Consider the following 20,975-nt stretch of genomic DNA (forward strand, 5'->3'; position numbering starts at 1 on the left):
TCTTCTGTTGAAGCTAATCCACTTGTGTGAATTACTTGAACATTCATTCTGTCAATGAACGCATGTGATGCTGCTGTTTGACAGAAAACACATTCAACTGCAGAGGAGAACATACAGGTTCAAACCTGTACTTAAAGAAATATTTACAGAAAAGTGTCAGAAGAAGAAATCCAATGCAATACCCTTCAGAAAACTTCCTTGCTGGAATATGATGATGTGGGAGGCTTAAATTCAATACACTATTGTGCTTCAAAGCAAAGAGAAGAGGTTAACCTGGGATGGGTTACCTACCTTTCATGAGAGTGTTGCTACCTGGATTTATGGTAAAGGCAGAAAAGGAAACAAATAATTTAGAGTGCAATGAAGGCAATCACTGGCATTTGGAAAAATACTAATTTGAGCTGTTAACTGACACATAACCATTCAATAAAAGTCAATTATTTGTACAGCTTTAAAATACATCCATACCCAGCGATGCTGAGCACTATTCAAGATGTCCTTACAGACATCAGGAAATTATATTCTTCAAAGAACTTGCTGCCATGCCAGTATTCATGTATCATGACAAAGTACTGAATGACTGGTTTTAGGCATCACAAGGCTCAGTTAGCACGTATTCATTGCCTTGGTAGCTATTATGTTTCTTGCAAGTATGTACATATGCTTTTGTTTATTGAGCTCCTCAATAAAATACACATTATATTCAAATGATAAAATGTCTATACGGCAAAAGACTGCATATTTTCACATAAGCAGACATACCTATGTTAGCTTTACCTCAGATTTCATGGATAAGTAAAATCAAAGATGGCAGATGTTTCAGTATGGGCTAGTAGCCAGATGTCTTTTATCTTTCCAGATAAGCTGTATTATCACAGAAAGTTTGAGATGAGAAGGGACCTCTGGAGGTCACCTGGTCCAATACATCTGCTCAAGCAGGGTCACCTAGAGTTGGTTGCCCAGGATCATGTCCACATGGCATTTGAGCATCTCTAGGGATGGAGACTCCACCACCTCCCTGGGTAACCTGTGCCAGTGCTCAGTCACCCTCACAGTAAACCAATATTTTCTGATGTTCAGAGGAAAACTCCTGTGTTTCAGTTTGTGCCCATGGCCTCTGGTCCTGTCCTGGGCACCAATGAAAAACGCATTCTCTTTGCACACTGTCTTCAGATATTTATATACATTGATGAAATCCCTCCTGAGCCTTCTCTTACCCAGGCTGAACAGTCTCAGCTCTCTCAGCCTGTTCTTATAGAAGAAACACTCCAGTCCCTTCATCTTTGCGGCCCTTTATAGGCCCTTCTCTCTGATCTCTCTGTCTGTCTTTTATTGGGGAGTTCAGAACTGGACACAGCGCTCCAGGTGTGGCATCACCAGTGCCAAGTAGAGGAGAAGGATGACCTCCTTCGACCTGCCGGCAATGCTTTGCCCAGTGCAGCCCAGGATACCGTTGGCCTTCATTGCCGCAAGGGCCCATTGCTGACTCATGTTCAACCTGGAGTCCACAAAGTTATGTTTGCTAGCCTATGACAAAACCTGTGGCATTAAATATTCACTATTAATATTAACCATGTTAGCACTACCATACATAGATAATTATCCAAGCAGACTTCAGTGTATGTGCATACACTAAAAAATGGCTCAACTCTGCTTAAGTGCATAAGAGTCGCAGCTCATGACTGATGTCAATGAAAACTGCCTTGCTAGATGATACAGTATTATGCAGCATAAATGAGTTACAAGACTTGTGCTTTGTCATACCCAGAAACTGTGAACATAAACAACAGTCCCTGTTCGCAAATTCTTCAAGTGTGTGTTACTGAGAATTGAATTAATATTTAACTAGCTGCTTTTATAACTTATGTGAAATTTGTAACTTCCCAGTAGAATTTTTAAGACTAAAATTTAATGGGTTTAAGAATAGATATATTAATTGTTCTGCTTTTTCTACAGCCTAGATAATGAAGAAATGCAACCTTATCAGAAACAGTATTTAAGGCATGGAGCAGAGACAGAAACTGACATATTTCAGTATCTAGAGAAAAATACCTACTAAAGAGAAAAGAGATGTGGTGGTATGGAGAGCGAACACAAGTAAACAGTTTAATTTTTTCTTATTTGGGCAAAATAACTTCTAGTCACTTCTCATATACGCCAAGCAAGTTTACTAAGACTTTTATCTCTTGCTGGCAAAGCGAGTGGATTGAGAAATATTAAAATAATACAATGAACAAAGAATATATTAAAAATACATTGGTTATGTTGACAAAGCAGGTTTAAGAACTCCCTGCGTCTCATTGCTTAGTTCTGCCCCTGCATTACAGTACATCACATTCACAGTTGTGCCAACACAAGTCTTTGCAGGACAGCACTGTGTAACAACAGATCAAATGACCTGGATTAAAATAATCTTGAAAAGAGGTGGGGTGACAGTGGGGAGTTCTGATCTTAGATCATTTCAGTGCTTCATGTCTAGAACAGTCCCCAAAGCGATGTATGAACACAGCCCAAGGGAATTGTGATCAAATAGCAGGGATGAGAAACAGAAGGGGTGGGGAATTTTTAAGTAGTACATTGTAGATATAACTAGAGACTTGTTAATACATCCTGGCCCAAGAAGTAAATCTTAATCACGTGCAATCAACTCACCCAAGGTGTAGTATTTTATGTTGGGCTCCAGTGTTGGACTTGTCAGGTCTTTCATATTCGCATCAACGAAGTTCTGGGCTCTGGATGCATGCCAAAATGCCATAAACCTTGCTATGAATGATGCTGCAAAAATTGCTAACATACCAAAATCAAGCATATTCCATAACTCAAAAAGATACTCCTTTGGACCTTGAGACCAAATTTCTTTACATTCAGACCATATCATGCCTGCATAAGACAGAACAGAGAAAACAGTGTGTTCTTTTATCTTCACATCTGTTTTATTTGTTTTTTTGTTATGTATAGGATATGCTCTCGGTTGCAGTCAAACTCAAAACAATTGTGGTCAGTGGAAGTTCAAACACAATCTAAAATCCTTGAACCTGCTGGTTCATATACATTCCAATACTTCTTTCTCATATGAGTAATAATAACAATCTTTCATACTCTTATTTCCTGTACAACCACAAAAGCTTTCAAAGAGAACGGGATGTGAGTACTACTATCTGTTACAGACACAGGAAGAGACAGAAAGAGTAGAAATGCTTTGGCATGATCATATAGCAGTGGTAGAACTAATCACAGAACTCGTATTTTCTTATTTGCAGAATACTCTTGGTACCGTCTCTTTTACTGAAATTGCAAATATATGTGACAAATGAGCATGAAAGAATCAGACCTAATGCTTCTTCAGTAGGGCAAAGGTATCTGTTTGATTCCTAATTATCCTCCCTTAATAATAAAATATGAGTACAGTATTCATTTACGACATCCTTTTTATTGAGCAAATCCTTTTCCTTTTTAAGATAAAATTGATTTAATCATGAGCTACACTTCTAGGATTCTAAAGAGAGTTAAAAAACTGAACTGGAATAATGTTACTGGGTTTTATACTTATCAAATTGTCTGAAGGAACTTTTCATCATTTTCAGATAAGGACAATTATGATGTTAATTACAGTAATGAAATTCAATGCAATATCTGTATGCACTGAATCAATTTTTCATAAACAGTCTTATGCATGACACTGAAATAAAGAAAACCAGATTAAATTAGCAAAATAGAACTTCAAATTGGGAAATTATTATTTATTCCTTTATTATCAGATGAAAACATTGATATTTATAGAATATTCGGAAATCTAAGTGCCCTATTATTCCTATAATATACAATTATATATTAATTTATAAACAGCTTTATGATGGAATAAATAAAGATTTTCCATGTCTTTTAAAGCTATAAGAATCAGCTGGTGTACAAATGGCTCCAATTTCAATCACTGAGAACTCCTAAAAGCAAAATATTTTAAATGCATAAACTCTTGAATGGAAACAGATTTACTTAGCTTGAACTTAACTCTCCCATATTATTGACTTAACTACCAACCAGAACACTGATCCTTAAAATATTTGGGCATCTAAACCCCATTGGACTAAATGCTATTGACTTGTAAATCGGAATCAGACAGCTAAAATATTGTTGAGGATCTGTGCTCAAGTTCTGATGCTGAATAGTACTGCATCACCAAATTGAATGGTTCAGCTCAGAGTAGTGTTCATAGTATTCATTTCACCCCTATGTAGGGATGGAACCATCTACCGCTGAATGTTCAGGGGTCTATATTCTTCTATCAATAATACATTCAGCTACACACCATTAATTGTGCAGGCATACTTGCAAAATGAGAGAATTGTAACAGTAGGAGGCAATTGGACACAAAAATCTTAGCCCATGATGTAGAAATCTTTCCCCTTGGGAGCTGACACAGCCTGACTCAAAAAAATCCCATAAAACTGACACTTTCCAGTGATATTCATAAAACCGAACTAAGAACTAATTCATATTCAGATTTCACCCAAGTCCTCAACTGAATGTTTGTGATTAACTAGGCACATGTGAATCCTGCTGACATCCAATAAGAAACATGAGGCCAATGTGGGAATGCAGCCAGTTGAGTAAAATCCTTTTGTTGCAGTTTTTACACGTAACATGAAGAGCAAAGCATTAAATTGGGTCCAGCTTCACTGAAACCATAGCAAGACAAAGTTAATTGAAAATTACTCTTTACCTATTACCCAAGAAATAATGAGCATCTCCATCCATGAGAAACAGGATGTTTTCATCCTGAATAGCTGCTTTACATTGCCTGTTGTTTCATTAGGTCGGAGTTTGGTGCCATCAAATCTGTCAGCTGCATTCATGACAAGTAGACCAAGAAAAATGGTGAAAGAGGCTGCATGGGCTACAAACTTCATAAATGGTCCACGCATTATCCTCCCCAGCTGTAACAGAGGTTATGAAACAGAAGGATATTGCATTGCTTTCTTCCAAAATAAAAATGTATAAAAAGAACAGTAACACAAGAAATATGTATTTCAATAACACACAGGTACAAATACTTGGAAAAAGTTGTATACTGTAATGCCATACTGACAGTCACCTTTTAAAGTTTCTACTTATTTGCTGTTTTCAGAGGGATATTCTACCTGTTTCACTGTATATGTATTTTTAACTCAATGTTTTGAAAAAAATCTATAATTATTTTGGGGCATCTATGTCTATTATAGGTAATCAAGAGAAAAAAATATTATAGCTGTTGAATGTCTTACATGCTAGTCATCCTTATGAGGCGGCAAAACAGTAAGATTTTGACACTTAACTAAAAGCATTAAATTATCACCAAAGTGGATTATGACTAAAGAATTCTGTTTCCTGACTGACGTGATACTTAATGTAGCACAGTTATCATCCAGTTTTCTCAACTTTATTTTTTAAATAAAAAGTCATGAGGCCCCAAGAGGTTATGTTTATAGTTCTGTAGTGTCTTAATTCCTTCTTGACTCCTTTAAAGGAAATGTCCTCAACTCTGTCATGACTGAGAACAACTTTAAAATGGTTTAGTGCAACACTTAAAAACTCTACAAGTTCCATACAACTTCACATAAGGATGAATTTTTAGGAATTATTTATTTTTGAGAGTGCCTGTATTAATAGTAAAAGTTTTAGCTTGTTCACTTAGTTGGCAGCTGCAGAAAAATACCTTTTTATTTTAGATTAATACAGTATCTGTATCTGACAAAAATTCCTTGACAAGAGTTGAAAGCAAGTGTCACAGATCTCAGCTGAAACATATAATAATCTGTGATCTGGAAAAGGGAGGGGAAAGCAGAAAAATAAGTTACTGGTATTCATATTTTCACTACACTTGTTTCAATATTAAAGTCAGAATTTTCCTGTCCTTACAGTCAGCTTTTACAGAAACACAGAATAAGAGGATGCAGCCAAGGATGCGATGGTAAGGTCTCAAATACAGATAACATTAAGAAAACCAGATAAATTTAAAAAGAAGATACTATTAAAGGAACACTGTCAAGGTTAGCAGGCACAATACTTGATCTTGTTTCTCTTTTATATTTTGCAAACCCATAACATTCATTATGTTTCTCACCCAATGAAATTACTTTGTCTTTTATTAAACAAAATATTCCATCAGCTTCATGAGATGAACTTCAACAACCAATTATTTTGCATGAAGTACAAAGAGGACAGGTAATTGTCATGGGGAAAGATTTTATTTCAAACTAGGAAGGAACAGTCATAAACCCACAAACAATAAAGCAGAGTTAGAAAACGATAAAGTATCTTGAAGTGAAACCTTAAAGGATGTCCCTTGAACCTTGACTTTAAAAAGCTACTCTGAAATAGCTTTTACATCCAAAAAAACACTGAAAAAGGAGAATGACAAACAGATAATGTCACTGCTGTAGTTGAAAAAACAATTACTGAAGTATGTTGAATCCCAAGGTGTGTTTTAAGACAAAAGTATTCAGAAAAATCCTAAAAACTGTACAAAAAAGTGAAAATCATATAACTGATTTTTATTGTCCAGACTGAAAGAAATTAAAAATACGGCAAACAAAAAGAGGCCCACCTGTCTCCTCTCAGAGAACAATCAAAACAACCCACAATGAACTCAGTCCTCTCTTTCAAACTTCCTCTTCCCCTGGAACTATTGTATTCACCACAGGATGCAATGTGCTAAAATCGTGGATATTATACTACAATCTGTTGAATAATCCTTACAGGATCCCATTTGTTCCCTCTAACACACTCTCAAAGGAATTTTTCCATCAGTGTCCATTTAAATTGGACACGGATTGTAACGCATCTTCAGTGGAAAGGCTTTCCATACTATATATCATCCAAAACAGATACACCGGTAGCACCCAAATCCAGACAGTGCATTATAAATGGATGCAGGGGAGGCTGCGTGACTGCTTAAAAAACCTCATGAAACATAACAAGTATTAGAATTGTCTTGACAAGCCAACACAGTTCACTTTGACTTCTACAAAACTGGTGATGATTGTTTAAATCTCTAGCATTCATGTTTCAGTGACTTTTAGCTATTAATTTTTAATCATCAAAAATAAAACTGCCTTTGAGGTAACTGGAACCAACCTACAGCTTGAACTTAGTTTAGCTCTGAATCAATGGGAAATGAGGATCCTCTGAATCTGCCTACTACGGCAACAACCAAATGAAGAATAGTTTGATTCATTGTTTCTAAAATACAATTTCTACAAGGCAACTCTTGCTCAACCATTGTAATTTAATTTAATATACTTTGCATTTAACACAGTATTTATCTGTCTTAACTACAATTGTCAAAACATGCAATCTTGCAGCCGCTCCATTCTAACTCAGCTTTAAAATCACATATCGCTCAAGTATTATTTAAGCACGCCAGTAATTTATACTCATGCTTCATCTTTGCCAGACAGGAATCTACATGCAGATGATACAGGAGTTAATAAAAGGCCATTACAAGATTCCAGGGACTGACCTTACTGCAAGGAGCAATCCAGTAAGCCATTGAAAGGAATGGCAGTCCTACTGCAACAGCAAGAACAACCAGAAACTTCACCGCCATGGTCTGCTGCCGTAAACCTGATAAATTCTCATACCAGATCGAGAGAAGTTGTTGCTGGCAGTTTGGATGTGCTACAAACTGTAACAAAGAAAAGGAGCACAAAAATAATATTGGTATCAGAATATCTTTTATTAAAATAACTGTGATATGAAACTCATTAACAAAGTTGGAATAGCAACAACTCAGCTTACATTAAAAGGAGCATTAACAAGGGTATAAGAAAATGGTTTTTGATGAGCATAATCTCCCATCATGCAGGCATGTTATCAGCAACAATAGATTTTTTAACGTAAAAAACCCTCTTATTTTATTGACACTGTGCCATCACAAATTATTATTTTCCATCCAAGGGTAATTAAAACACAAACTTTATTTGGGCAAACTCTACTTGTTTCCGACATTTATAATTTTCATGCTGCTACTTCAGAAATTCCAAAACTTTAGGTCTTTGTGTTCTGCAAAGGATGCTACATAGTCTTTAGTTATGAAACAAAGAATATGCCATACCATCACATGCTAACATGGAAAATACCATTTTTTTTTCAGCTGGCATAAGAAAATAGCTGTTACTGATGCAGGAAATCAGCTAAGGACTATTTATAACTTGGTTCTGGAATCTTTTGGACAAACTCCTCAAAACTGAGAAGTTTGGCCTATAACCCTCTTTTCTCTCAAAACCTCTGGAGAGTATAAGAAGCATCTCACAAAGGTAGATATTAATAAAGAGTGGATTCTTGTGCACTGTAAATTTAGAAGTCTAGACCTAGAAATACAAATAAAAATTTAACTGAATCTAGGTAGTCTTTTTATAGAATGCTCCTCTATATTTAAAGGATGACTGGCTGAAGGTGCAAGAAATGCCTTTATTCAGGTAGGAGGAAGTGTTGAAAGAAAGTTCACATTCAAGGAGGGATTAAGATTCAGATACTATGAAGGACAAGGTCAACATGGCACCATCTCTTCAAAAGTTGGTTTAGCTTTCCTTAGTGACTGTAGCTTGCCAAGTGTTTTGCAGGTTTGTGTTCATATACTGGTAGGTGCTTTTCAGTCAAAATGGTTTTCTTCTTTTCTTCCCTTCGTGAACACATACATACTCCTCACATATAAATGTTTTAGGTGTCCCCCAGAGATGTGAACTCAATTTCTGTAAAAAATCTGCAACTCTTCCCTGATAAATTAGATCTGTATGTATTAGACCTGTACATTCAGTCCAGACTGGATTTTTAAGAGTCCTGATTTTCTATTATTTTTTTTTTGCTGTTGTTGTTAAAATAAGGTTTATTTATTTATTTAGCTAGTTAGTTATATGTTTATTTTCCCAGTGTTGATCTGATCCATTTCATTATGTAGGAAAAGTTTTATCAAAGCTCTTGCTGCTCTGTCACCCTACTTTAGGGTAATCTGCTTGGGAAATATAGTACTGAGTTGTACCTTCTTGATCTTCGGTTGTACAAACTTCACCACACAAATCATTTCTTCCTGGTTTACAAACACATCACCCAGAACTTTACAACTTACATTATCCAAGAGAAGTTTTCTGGGTCTTGGTGCAGCTACTAACTCAACTGGTTTTGCTGAGCCCTTTTCAGATGCAGACCAGAGCATTAGGTAGTAGAAATGAAAGCATGCCAAAGAAGGGACAATAACTTCCGTATCTGACACTACCTGGAGCCTGCTGTTCTTCTCAGCTGAGAACCACAGTACTATTACTCCTAGATTGCGTCTCTGATCCTCTATACAGACAAATACATATTTCCTGTAAGACACGCGATTTCACTGTTTTCTCAACTTTCTGAGTAAGACAAAACAGCTTGACAAAAATGTGTATCAGCATTTGTTATCACGCAGTGCACGGGACTGCTGTGCTATCCTCTGGGTTTTATTAAATTTTATGCTTTTCCAGGCTGCAGAAGTAATGCAAATTTCTTCCATCTTTTTTTTTTTTTTTTAAATAGATTAAAACTAAACCCAAGTAAATAGCTACACATTTTGCATATAGCTACACATTTTTTAGAGCCATTTGCTCTCATACTCACTGTGACCAGTATACATGTTTCTTGTTTATACTGCAAGCTATCTGGGGCAAGGATTCTTTTGTTTGTAAAATACACTCTACAGGAAGGGCCCAAATGTTCATTTAAGTGTCATAGGCTACTAAAACATAAACATTTAATAACAGCACAATTTGATACCACTAGCATGACATGTATGATCAACATAATTGCTTACTTTTTTAACTTCATACTTAATGGCGAGTTTTAAGCGGCTAAGGCTGGGGCGACCATGTTCTCCATTATTATGGCTCATCTCTACGTCACCATTCAAAATAGCTTCCACTTCTTCTGTATTTCTGCACAAATCAAGGAGTCCAACTACAAAATCCTTGCATTGCATAGACAATTTCTTGTAATCATTCTAGAAAAGAAAAGGAGAAAGAAGATAACTTGCTGTTTATACCTAACATGAGATAAGTAGTTCTACATCCCAGCTACCTGTCTATGAGCATCAATAGCTTGTTTGCATCTTGTTATGTATTTTTTTTCTGGTAGATTAACAGCACTTCGTTATCAGGCATGTGCTTCCCCTAAATATTCGAAGACTAGGATTTGTCTCACATTATTAATTTTTACACCTGAATTACTTCTACAGACTTGCTTTAGAGCCAATTGGAAGTAAAAAAAACACTTTAAGAAATATTGTATGTCATATTTTAATGTCTATTTCAAGTTGAGATGAATAGCATGGGAAATTTCTCTATTCACTGACTGTCACAGAGGTCTAGATAACTAGCTCAGATGTAGAACATCACACTGTAGAGATCTCAGTTGGACAAGACGAGTATCCTACAGAGAACACACCTAAACAACTTCCCAACTTTCTTGAGAATTACGTAAATATATTGAATTTTCTTAGGCTTGAATTAGTCTTGTAAATCTTATCTTTCTCATTTTTCAACATCTCTTTTAGCTTGCAAACATTAATTTGATTGCTCTTGTCCAGCAACAGCGTCAGCAATGCTACAGATAGTCTGGTGATATCACATCCCTAACTTCAACTCAGTGCTCTCTAGCTCGCATATCTCATGACAGACTTTGTTGTGTGAGCCAAAACGTTGCTCTACAGCTTCAAGTTCAGTTGTTTCAGCTACCAAATACCCTTCTCAGCCACTGTTTTCCAAAAGGCGTTAAGTCAAAACAGCAAAATATATTTTGATCACTACAATCCAGTTTGTTAAGCACTCCTTACTTGCAGCTGTGTTTGGGTCTTAAAAGATGAACATAGCTAGACAGGTAGGAAGTTAGATGGATATAAATATAGATACATATCTAAAGCTAAAAAATGTGTACATATAAATTGCCCCTGGCCTAGATCTTACAAGAGATTTATTCATACATGTGTCAACATGATCTCTGCTAATTTTAACAACTTAAAAAAATGAAATTACTGTAGAATTTTTCCCAAACAAAAGAATGAAAAAAATTCCCAACCACCCCACACCATACAGGACTGCTCATGTAGTCTCTATTTCATGTTACAGTGACACATTTCCCCCCTCTTCTGGTCTGTTCTTCACAGCATTCCCCCTTCTCCCACTCTTAGTCTCTGTTTAGTCCCTTCTTTTTAATTACTTCCTTCATACTAACTGCCATCTAATGCACAGGCTGGAAAAGAAACCATTATTTTTAGTATACGTAATACCCTAATTTATTTGTTGACGGTGTACTTTATGCATGTTTGTGGTTTATCACCCACAATACCAGTTTATTACTTGGTTATACTAAATGATGGCATTCAAGTTTTACATTTCATTTTACTTCGATGGATGCAAACACTCACAGACAAATAGTTATAGCAGCTGTTGTATGCCTACATAAAACTGCTAGTGATTTATCTTTTTAATAATATAGTGTAAGCAAGAGAGCTCAGATCTGTCATAAAAGAGAAAAGAACTTTAATGTAATTTCTCTATAAAGACAACAGAGGCTAAATACTAAAACTATTTCATGACATGCTGTTTATTTTATCATTTGTTTTCCCTCTCAGAAGAGTAACAAGAGAGATTAACCAAAATCCTAACTTCTTGACCCTACAGAAAGACATTTTTTGAGAGTAATGTATGACCTTCTGTTTGGCTTTCATTTTTGTAGCAGCAGTTCTGTATTCAGTTGTTATAATGCATAAATGTCTTCTTCAAAATGAAAGGAAAAGTAGCCATTTGCGATTCACAAAGGGAAAACATAGAGCCAACCTATCCACCCTTGCACAACTACACACCATGAACTGTTCCAAACTGATATCTGACCCTTGAACATCAAATGAAAGGAGTATTTTTCAATAAATTGAGGAACAAAATCATCTGGCCTTCATAAATAACTAGTACAAAATATTGTAATAGATTTGTAGTATATTGGTATGAGCATATTTTCTGGTAGGACATATGTATATACATGCACACTCACAGTTTTCATCAGTATTTTCCAGCTCTGGTGACTGAAACGTGACATGGATTTTTCAAAAGAGTGTGTGAGAAGACCATCACTCCATGGTGGAATCCAATGGCTTAGGGTAGTCTCAAAGCAAAAACTCATATACAATAATTTACTCTAATGAAGAACATGCTTTTTTCTGAGCGTAGTCCTGTTTACCAAAATGAATACTGAATGGGCACTTTTAAAAATAACCAGCTACCCTCATTCATATTTTGCAAAATTATCCCTTCTGAATTTAGGTTTGTACACAGTATCACAGTATATATTATCACCCAGTAAATTCATCCATAAACTCCATCATTTTATTTTCTCATTTGCAAATGCAGTAAAGCAGCTTCCCCTCCTTTGAAACACGGCCACAGCTGTCATCAGTGGTGGTAGCTGAAATGTCCTCAGCAGTCAGGTTACAGCAAACGAGCTTTGGGGAACTGAACAGAGCCCAGCATCACCACCTCCCTGCCAGCCATGGCACCGGATGGTTGTAAGACAGCAGAGTCAGCTGAAGGCAACGCATGTCCCTGCTCCAGTTTGCAGTTTGCTGTCTTGAGATGTATGAAGATTTTATCCTTTTGGGGAAGGTTATGGAGGACAGATGGGATGATAATTTCTTAAACTGCCACAGGAAGATTTGTCAGCATCTGAACAAAAGGCAAGTAGCTCTAGCCAGGCAACTTTTTTTCTAAGAAATCAAAAGTGTTAACTTGCAGAGACTACTGCACAGGCTGCCTTTTGCCCCTGGTCTTCTTGGTCCACTTAAATACGTAGCAACAGCAGAAGTGATTAATACACTCTTCTCGCTGAAGACATCTCGGTGTCTCTCTGTCACACATGGAAGTTCCCCCTCCCCCACAGTCTCACATGTCTCTTACCATTGAGCCAAGGGAACATGGTCATTTGTTTTGGCTTAAGTTATTTTTGAAAATTGTCAAAGGCACATAGATAACTCCATGATTTCTCCTTTACTGCAAAATGTAAAACTTAATGAACTAAAAAACCAGTCCTGGGAGACCTGAGAAGGTAGTTAGCAATTAAATTACAGTTGGAGGCTCTAAAAAGAATCAGCCCTTAATTCTGCAACAAAGCGTGCGTGTCATTTATTTTACTTATGTGGCAATGTTGGTTCAGGGCTCCTGAGCAGTTTAGGAAAAACCCAATTTTGCCAAATTTTGCCACACCAAGGATGAGGGGGCAGCATAGGCTGCTCCCACTCTTCAAAAGGAAGGTGATGATTTGGGGTGAGCTGTGGGGGATGAGGAACCAGGGGAACAAGATGCTGGTGACAGAGGCAGGAGGGGTGGGGGTGATAGTGGCTGCTGCTGAGAGGGGTAGGCAGGAGGGGTTGTGGTGGGAGTAGCCACAGACTGTCTTGGTGTCCCAGGTAAGGCAGCAAGCAGGCCATAGTCACTGAAAACCTCAGCTGACCATGATTTGCCTTACCTCTGACCACATAAGCGGGACAGCAGAAGGGCATCACCACAGCCACTTCTCCCCAAAGAAAGGGGCTTTCTCCACGCAGCCTCCTGTGACCAGTCACAGGCTCCTGCTCCCCCCAGACTGTGCCTGGGATGAAAATGCTCTCAGGACACAGGCTGACACTGAACCCCACAGATGAGATGGAGCAGTGCTCCAGACCACATCCTGGCCCTGCTTAGTGAACCAAAAGCACGGATACTGCTGTATGAGGATTTAGGATTTCAGAGTGCCTTTTGAATGTAAGTGGGACCTAAATGTTAGATTTAGGCATATTAGTAGGTGGATAAACACATTATTCCCTTTACAGAGTTGGTCCTTACTCCTTTAGTGCCTCATTTCTTTCTTCTAAAAGGTGATGCCTTTTCTTTAAGAGAGCTGACAGTATCTGTGATGAAGGCTGGGATCTGATCTCTGTAACGGCAGTCGTATAAATGAAAACTAACAGAAAATCAGACTTTGAGATGATAAATTGGATTTTACTTCTCATCAGAAAAGCAAACTCAGATGACCTTATTAGGGGTATTAATCTACAGCAAACAGTAACATATCTATGTTTAATTTAAAAATACATTTTCCACACCATCCCATTAAACAATAAAACAGTCTGTTGCCATTATAGCTGCAGTGGACTTTGTACTAAACGCAAATCTTATCCATTTTGAACAGCACTAGGCCACAGCTGTCCCTCTCAAAACTCCAGGCCACATCTCTGCAGGAAAACATTTGTCAAATATCATCTACATCCTTATGGACATAGTAGAGATATTAGCTCTAAGGTGGGCAAATTATTTAGATGACAGAAAATATGAGAACAATCCCCCAAAATAAAAATATTCTGTATAACATCAAACCTTGTAAAAGCTACACACTTATCCATGTCATAAAAAGGTAAATTAAATGGCATTCAGAGAAGATCTCAGAATTACTCAGGAAGCCTGAATTTGCTATTTGCTTGGTATATGCTCCTACACTGTGCTTGACACATCTGTCCAGTTAGTCTTCCTTCACAAGTCATCTTCTACTTTTTTCTGGTTTTGCTCCTAATAAAGAATGATCCCCCAAAACACTTGTAAAAACAATACCTGCAATGAAATGCAGCAGGCACGTAATACTAGATGATGCTGCTGCAGAGGTTTGCAGCAAAGAAAGGAGTTTATTCCAGAGAATAGTGGTTTCCACTGATTATGGCATTTCCTATTCCGTGCAAATCACAGCTTCATGGTCACTGTTATCTCTGACATTAACGGATGGTGAAGACAGGAGAGGGAGGTCATTTTTAAGATAGTCACAGAAAAACCAGCATCACAGTTGAGCATTAGCCCTTTCCATTGCCTCTGAGGAAGACGTGGGAATTATCTGTGCCACTGGCACACACTAGGGAGCTGCTCTTCAACAATACCCCATTGTCACTATACAACAGGTGACTTTTAAAACAGTGTATTATCAGAAAGTTCAATTTTCATTTAGCTAAGGTTTGAAACACTTTAAATGGCACAGACAAACCCTAGGTGGAGCTAAAGCTTTGCCATGTCCAGCTAATCTATGCACTAACAACATACTTGTTTTGATTACACTAACACGTGTAACACATTTTTACAAAACCCACATCTTTATGCAGGGACTACACTGTCAAGATAATTGTGGCAAACTCCTGAAATAAAGTAAGGGTAATAATTTTTAAATACATTGCTGCTAAATACAGGGATATGAGCTTGCAGGAGCACAAACAAGCCCAGATTCAGTGAAGATGTCAGCATCCATTTCCCACAAATTGTACACACAACCTTTGTACTGCCTGCACTGAACCTAAGCCAGGTATTTCTCAGTCAATCCCCAGACTGTCCAAATACTGTAAATGTTATCACTTATTGATAGGGTAAATGTTAACTCTCATTAGTGCATGTATTAATGTACTCCACGGTCTTTGATATTTATCCAGAACCACCACTTGATTTTAGTACCTACAAAAATGTTCCCAAAAAACCTTATGTTGGCAGCTTCCTGCTCCTTATGAAACGTGATGCAGTGGCTTTGCATGGGAAAGTTTTGGTAGCAGGGGAGCTACAGGGGCGGCTTCTGTGTGAAGGAAGGTGCCAGTAGCTTCGCCCATGTCCAGGCGGCTCTAAGATGGACCCACTGCTGGCCAAGGCCGAGCCCACCAGCAACGGCGGTAGCACCTCTGGGATAGCATATTAAGAAGGAAAAAAAACATCTGCACCGGTGAGAGAGAGAAGTGAGAATATGTGAGAGCAACAATTCTGCAGACACCCAGGTCAGCGCAGAAGGAGGTGGAGGAGGTGCTCCAGGTGCTGGAACAGAGAATCCCCTTGAAATCTGTGATGAAGACCGTGGTGAGGCAGGTTGTCCTCCTGCAGCACATGAAGGTTAACAGTGGAGCAGACAGCCACCTGCAGCCCATGGAGGACCCTATGCCAGAACAAGCGGATGCCCAAAGGAGGCTGTGACCTGGAGGAAGTCTGTGCTGAAGCAGGTTTGCTGGCAGGACTTGTGGACCCATGAAGAGAGAAGCACACACTGAAACAAGTTTACTGGCAGGACTCGTGACCCCACAGAGGACCCACACTGGAGCAGTTTGTTCCAGAAGGACTGCAGCCTGTGGGAAGGCCTCATGTCAGAGAAGTTCAAGAAGAACTGTCTCCCATGGGAGGGACCCCACGCTGGAGCAGGGGAAGAGTGTGAAGAGGAAGGAGCAGCAGAGACAATGTGGGATGAACTGACCACAACCTCCATGCCCCGATCCCCTGTGCTGCTCAGCAGGAGGACATAGAGAAACTGGGAATCAAAAGCCCAAGAAGAAGGGAGGGGTGGGGGGAAGGGTTTTTTTTCTGATTTTCATGGTAATAAATTAAACTAATTTTCCCCAAACTAAGTCTGTTTTGCTTGTGACATAATTTCTGAGTGATGTCCCCATCCTAATCTTGACCCACAAGCCTTTTGTTATATTGTCTTTTCCCTGTCTGCTTGAGGAGGGCAGTGACAGAGTGGCTTCGGTGGGCACCTGGCATTCAGCCAGGGTCAAACCACCACAGGGAGAGTTAAATTTCCATGTTGCCTTGTGTTCCTGCTTGTCATTGTTTCTATTCACCTTCACTCTACTCTAAAGAACACATACATCCCCAGCAGAGCTTGGCTGATAAACAGCAAGCAATATGGAGCTGCTCTGTCTCTTGTCAAGCCTCCTGATTTTGCTGATGGACAGTACCTCAAAAACTCTGTTGCAATTCTTTATACAGTACTATGCTGGAAGTGGAGCTCTAATGTTAGAAAAGGCAACTGAGACAAGAGGAGCTACAAAACCAAGTCACTCTGGGAGGAGCTCATGGCACTTCAGGGCAGCCTGCAGAAGCTTGTGATCTGAACCAGCCCACCCCTTCTCATCCCTGTGCTCCATTCCCTGCTCTAGTGGCATCAGGAACAAATACTGCACTACCAGTTCATCTCATGGATTGTGTACTGCAGCATACATTTGAAGGACACTTCTTGCTGATGATGCAGATTATGATTTTATTTATCTTTATAATAATCTTAGCTTGTGTCGCTCCAACTGTGGTAAACGGAGCTACAGAGTCCCTACAAATCAGATATGCTATTTATCTCAACATAGCTGTGAACTTAACAGGCTGCATTGATGGTGTATGAAAAATGTTTTTCTGTTCTGTTCTAATTTTACTCCCCTTTGAGTTAATCAAGTCCTTTTGTTCACATCTTCAGCAGCTGCTAAAGAGAAAGAAAAAACAGTATGTGGTTTAAATACTCTTCTCTGAATTTTACATGAAAGTAGTGGATGAAATCACAGTCCACTGAGGTCCTAGTAGAAAACTAGGGAATACATGGGGAAAACATTCATTCTCTGCTTTAAGCTGAAATGCTCTTCCCAGAATTTCATCTTATTGATAAAAAGTAAAAATTATCCTCTGCTCCTATGCCAGCTGTTTAGCTGCTTTTTCTAAGATCCTTTTGCACATTCCTGCTCCTTTTCCCTCTCCAAGAAATATTTCAGCTTCTTACAACAGATTGGTGCCACAAAGATACACCTATGAGCAGAAGTCAAGAGTAATTGCTTCAGAACTGCAGCATCTCAGCTGAGGCTGGCTGAGCAGAGACGGGTTCATGGCCTTGCGAACTATGCCACTGCTAAGAAAATTAACATTAAATAATGGTCATGGCAACTTCAAACTCTTCCTAACACAATGTTGGAAATTATTCTATTACTGCTTTGGAGGGGTTTGATCTCCTGTTAGTGAAGTCTATCTGTCTTGCTCTGTCGCAGTAGTATCATATACCAGCACCTGCTTTCAACAGGGTCCCATAAGGTAAACCCTGTCCAAGGGACTTTAGCTAATCTAAGTCATAATTAACACTGCCAATGTTTGCACAAGGCCTGAATTTGCATTTACTGAGAGAAAAAAGCTTACATTCTGACTGTCTTAACACAAATAAACTGTGGTAAATAATTTTGTAGGTTGTGCACTATGGCACCTACATAACAACAACAAAATAAAAATAAAAAAAAACCAAAAAACCCAAAAAAAACCCAAAGAACACCCACACTTCAAGAATCTAAGTGATCTAAGTGGCCTGGAATCTCTGAGTCTCTTTTTTTTTTTTTTTCAAAATCATGCATTTTTGAAACATTAACATTCTATAGAACACGGAAAAAGTCTTAAACTTCACGGAGTTGACATATTAATAAGTACAAGTAAATAAAAACCATTAAGAGATTAGTAGAAATATCAGAGAACAGCAGCATATTAAGAAAGGAAGAGGAGGACGTTATTTAGAGTCCCTTTTGTCAATAAGTGCAAAACATTGCAAGGAGTGCGGAAGTTTTCAGTCCAACTATGAGAAAATGAGAATGCATGAGGGTTTAATAGAATTGTGCAATTTGTTTTGCATGACCATTCCTCCTTTCCCTGTCCTAAGCCAGCTTCACCCCTAGGTCTGAAGGGCCTCCTTTACTATCCTACCTGATAGGAAGTGGAAGATGAGTTCACTGGCACATTCTACATAAGCAGCCTGAATTACAATCAGCATAGAGCAATTAGACATTCCCAAAGATTTAAATCTTCCATTCATTAAACAGCTACATATTTGCCCATGTTATCCTGCTCATTTATGAAGATGATGCTGATCTTCTACTGCTTAGCGAATGGGAGAAAGACCTTTGACTGAACTTTGCAATTCTGTGTCTGTCAGAATCGTTATCCCTCTACTCACCTTAAACTCTTTTTCAATGTTGGCAAGCACAGCCAGCTCATTGCTGAGCTCTAAGGCAGTCATTACAGGGTCTTCACTGGACAAAGACAGATAAGCAGGGCTGGCCAGACCTTTGTAGGCATTGATTCTGGATCTAGAGTGGCTGAAAGAGTCATGCTTTTGTTTCTGACTGCATTCACTGCACTTGCAGAAATAGTCATGGGGCCTATCAATCCGAGCTCCTTTTCTCAGCAGAGTGTGGACAATCTCATACTCATGGCAGTGAGCGGCCAAAATGATCGGTGTAACGTCATGGGAAAACCGAGTGCCATCTTCATCGTATGCATAGAAGTCATCGTGCTGGAGCTCTGACTGGCTGGGACTCAATGCAAGCCTCTTGCCTTCAGCAAATGCGGGATGGTTTAGAATGGCTTCCACTATCCGAACATAACCTTTGCTAATAGCCAAAAGCAAGGCATCCCCAACCCGAGACAGGTTCTCTTTCTTCAGCAGAAGTTCTGTGATTTCCAGGTGCTCATTGGCAACTGCCAGCTGCAAGGCGTTCTGCCCCATATAGTCTACACAGTTCACATTGAGGGAGGGACATTCTTCCAGCATTTTGCGAATCACTGGAATATTTCCATATTCTGCTGCATCCAAAAAGCGCTCCTCCTCAAGAGAAAGACTTGTTGAGTGGTCATTAAACATATATGCTGGCCCTCGACTGGCCTGCCTCCTCCCCTTCTCCCGAAGAATGGTCTGTCGTCGTAGTGCTAGTCTGTTCTCGTTGCCTCGGCTGTGTGAAAATAGAGAAATTATTCGTTCTGGTTTATGCGAGGGCATACCCACTTAAAATAAAAGATTAATAAAAGTATTTTAACAATGTATCTGCTGCATATTTTTAAAGCAGAAGGGAGACCAGAAACCCTGACGTTGACACCCTGTGTAACCACTGTCACTACAAAGCCCTAGAATCAGTAGCCAGTTACATTTTACTTCAACAAGAAGAAAAAGCCCTAGTCAATCAGCATTTAAGACTACACTTTTTTCCCTACTTTGTCCTCCACAGCTTCTGCATAATTTTTAGTGAAGTTGGACTGTGCTTCATGTTACACAGGTAGAATAATGGCTTTGAAGGTATGGTTCTTTCTCAGGTTTACACAGAAACCCCTCTCTGCTTTTCCAGCGCTCTTTTATCTCAACTTATCATCATCATTTGGTATGTCACACATCCCTCTGGTATGTTCGGTCATTTCACAGAAAAAGTGCTTCCTATTGCAATCTAGAAAAGAAGAAAGCATTATAACACTTTTACATGCTAAGATTTCACTTTCTGGTTACAAGACTATTTCCAACAGAAAACATTCAGCTAAGTTTGAGAACTGCTTCAAGAACTAAACTACATTTTCTCTGGATGAATGTATTACTTTCTGACACTTCTGCTAGATCTGGCAGGTATTTTGAATGACCAACGGAACAGCTGGGTATCAAAAAAAAAAAAAAAAAGAACATCAGATCTCAAGTTCATTGTTTAAATATATATTTTAAATACAAAGAGGACCTGGAGAACAGCGATGACATGCAGTGACTGCCACAGTTCAGAGACAGCCAGTATCAACAGCACAAGGCAGTGAGAACAGCCCATGTCTGCTGAGCTGACAGGAGGCATTCCAGTGATACCACACAAGCCTAGCTGCCCTCAGGTGGCCCTTCCGAAAGCCACCATCCCTTCAGGATGCCATTCATCCGAAGCTGTTTAGTTGGTCTATGTTGGTGCTAAGTCACAGATCAGAGTGAAGAGAAGTCAACATGTGAAAGGAGTCAGCAGTCACGGGGTGAGGGATGAGGGGCTGCACAGGGCAGCAGGGCACACAGACATGGAAACTCCCTAAATTCCCTTCTGCCTCAGAAAAGCAGGCAGGCTGACTTCACTCGCTCCTGTTATTCCTCGTCCCATCACTACTCCAGCTACTTTCTAACTTACATTTTGGATCAGTCTTCCTCTTCTCTGCTGATGTTTCTCTGACATCTGTAATTGAATACTCAGTCATAAATTGAATCAGTACAATCGACTACATTGTATGACATCTGTTGGTCCCCATCTGCACCATCCTTTTCATTATTACAGTTCATAACCTTGATATCTTTTTTATCCCTCCACAAGAATCCTGCCAATTCTTGTTTCATGATAGCTCTGAAATGTTGTCCAT

General features: G+C 38.9%; 1 protein-coding gene across 2 annotated transcripts in view; it reads right to left on the reverse strand.

The window, feature by feature from the left end:
- TRPC6 (transient receptor potential cation channel subfamily C member 6) overlaps nucleotides 1-20,975 on the reverse strand; it is a 100,005-nt gene that overhangs the window by 19,621 nt on the left and 59,409 nt on the right. For both annotated transcript variants that reach the window (XM_056329613.1, XM_056329611.1), the window contains exons 2-6: nucleotides 18,787-19,561; nucleotides 9,815-10,000; nucleotides 7,499-7,663; nucleotides 4,721-4,934; nucleotides 2,653-2,880 (exon numbers count right to left, since the gene is read on the reverse strand). In XM_056329613.1, coding sequence (XP_056185588.1) covers nucleotides 2,653-2,880; nucleotides 4,721-4,934; nucleotides 7,499-7,663; nucleotides 9,815-10,000; nucleotides 18,787-19,473 — 1,480 coding nt within the window. In that variant the 5' untranslated portion in view covers nucleotides 19,474-19,561. The remainder of the gene's footprint in view (nucleotides 1-2,652; nucleotides 2,881-4,720; nucleotides 4,935-7,498; nucleotides 7,664-9,814; nucleotides 10,001-18,786; nucleotides 19,562-20,975) is intronic.

This window comes from Falco biarmicus, chromosome 2, assembly GCF_023638135.1.
Source record: "Falco biarmicus isolate bFalBia1 chromosome 2, bFalBia1.pri, whole genome shotgun sequence".
In the NCBI taxonomy this organism is placed as follows: domain Eukaryota; kingdom Metazoa; phylum Chordata; class Aves; order Falconiformes; family Falconidae; genus Falco; species Falco biarmicus.